Source organism: Aureococcus anophagefferens (assembly GCF_000186865.1).
Source record: "Aureococcus anophagefferens unplaced genomic scaffold AURANscaffold_181, whole genome shotgun sequence".
NCBI classification, from domain to species: Eukaryota; class Pelagophyceae; order Pelagomonadales; family Pelagomonadaceae; genus Aureococcus; species Aureococcus anophagefferens.
This window is the reverse complement of record NW_008705723.1, coordinates 12055-12941: the sequence shown is the minus strand read 5'-3', so window position 1 is coordinate 12941 and position 887 is coordinate 12055. Positions and strand designations below refer to the sequence as shown.

Sequence of the window (887 nt, the reverse complement as noted above, 5' to 3'; positions counted from 1 at the left end):
GACCGGTCGCCGTCGTCGAGGTCCAGGCCGACCTGGGAGCTGCCCGACGTCGCGCGGCTGAGGGCGCCGCAGCGCGGCGCGTCGCCGTCGCCGTCGTCGTCGTCCGCCTCCTCGTAGAGCTCCGCGACGCCCGACACGACGAGCACGAGCGCGTCGCGCGCGGCGCCCCGCTCCAGGATCGTCGCGCCGTCGCGGTAGCGCCGCCAGGTCACGCGCGCGAGCACCGCGGCCCGGAGCGCCGCGGCGTCGCGCTCGTCGGCGCCGGGCGACCCGAAGAGGAACCCGAGATGCGTCGCGGCGAGCCAGCGCGCGGCGGCGCGCGCGTCCGCGGGCCGGAGCCGCGCGCCGCCGCGCCCGTCGTCGCCGGCCTCGTGGCGCCGGAACTCGGGCGGCTCCGGGAGCGCGTGCGGCTCCTCGTCGCCGTCGTCGTCGTCGCTCCACTCCACGGGGCTGTAGCACGCCTCGGCCTTGGCCGGCCCGCGCGCGAGGCGCCGCGCGAGCAGGAGCGCCCGCCGCCGCCGCCGCAGGCGCCGCACGCAGAGCGTCACGCCAGCCGTGGCGAGGAAGAAGATGCGGCCGCGCTTCGACGCGAGCGCGCGCCGCAGCAGCTTCTCGACCATCGCCTCGTTTTGCAGAGGCTCGCGCGCGGTTCGCGTGCGTCTCACGCGGTGTCGTACGCGAGCGCTGCTGCCTGTGAGAATGCACCAGCCTCCATCAACTACGCATGTGAGTGCTGCTTCTCGAGCGACTCATCGCGTTGAAGGCCTCGTTGAGTTCAACACGAAGTGAGACCGCGGCGCGGAGAGGACTCGTAAGTGAACTCGTGCCCGCCATCAGCCCCAAACCAAAAGAAAAGGTCGCAGAAGCGACGATGTTGAGACCCGCCC

General features: G+C 74.0%; 1 protein-coding gene across 1 annotated transcript in view; it reads right to left on the bottom strand.

The window, feature by feature from the left end:
- Positions 1-3: 3 nt before the first annotated feature.
- The window catches only part of AURANDRAFT_68506 (hypothetical protein), a gene marked incomplete at both ends in the record, with an annotated part of 12255 nt that continues 11371 nt past the window's right edge, over positions 4-887 (bottom strand). The window contains one exon of the mRNA XM_009044200.1: positions 4-623. Coding sequence (XP_009042448.1) covers positions 4-623 — 620 coding nt within the window. The remainder of the gene's footprint in view (positions 624-887) is intronic.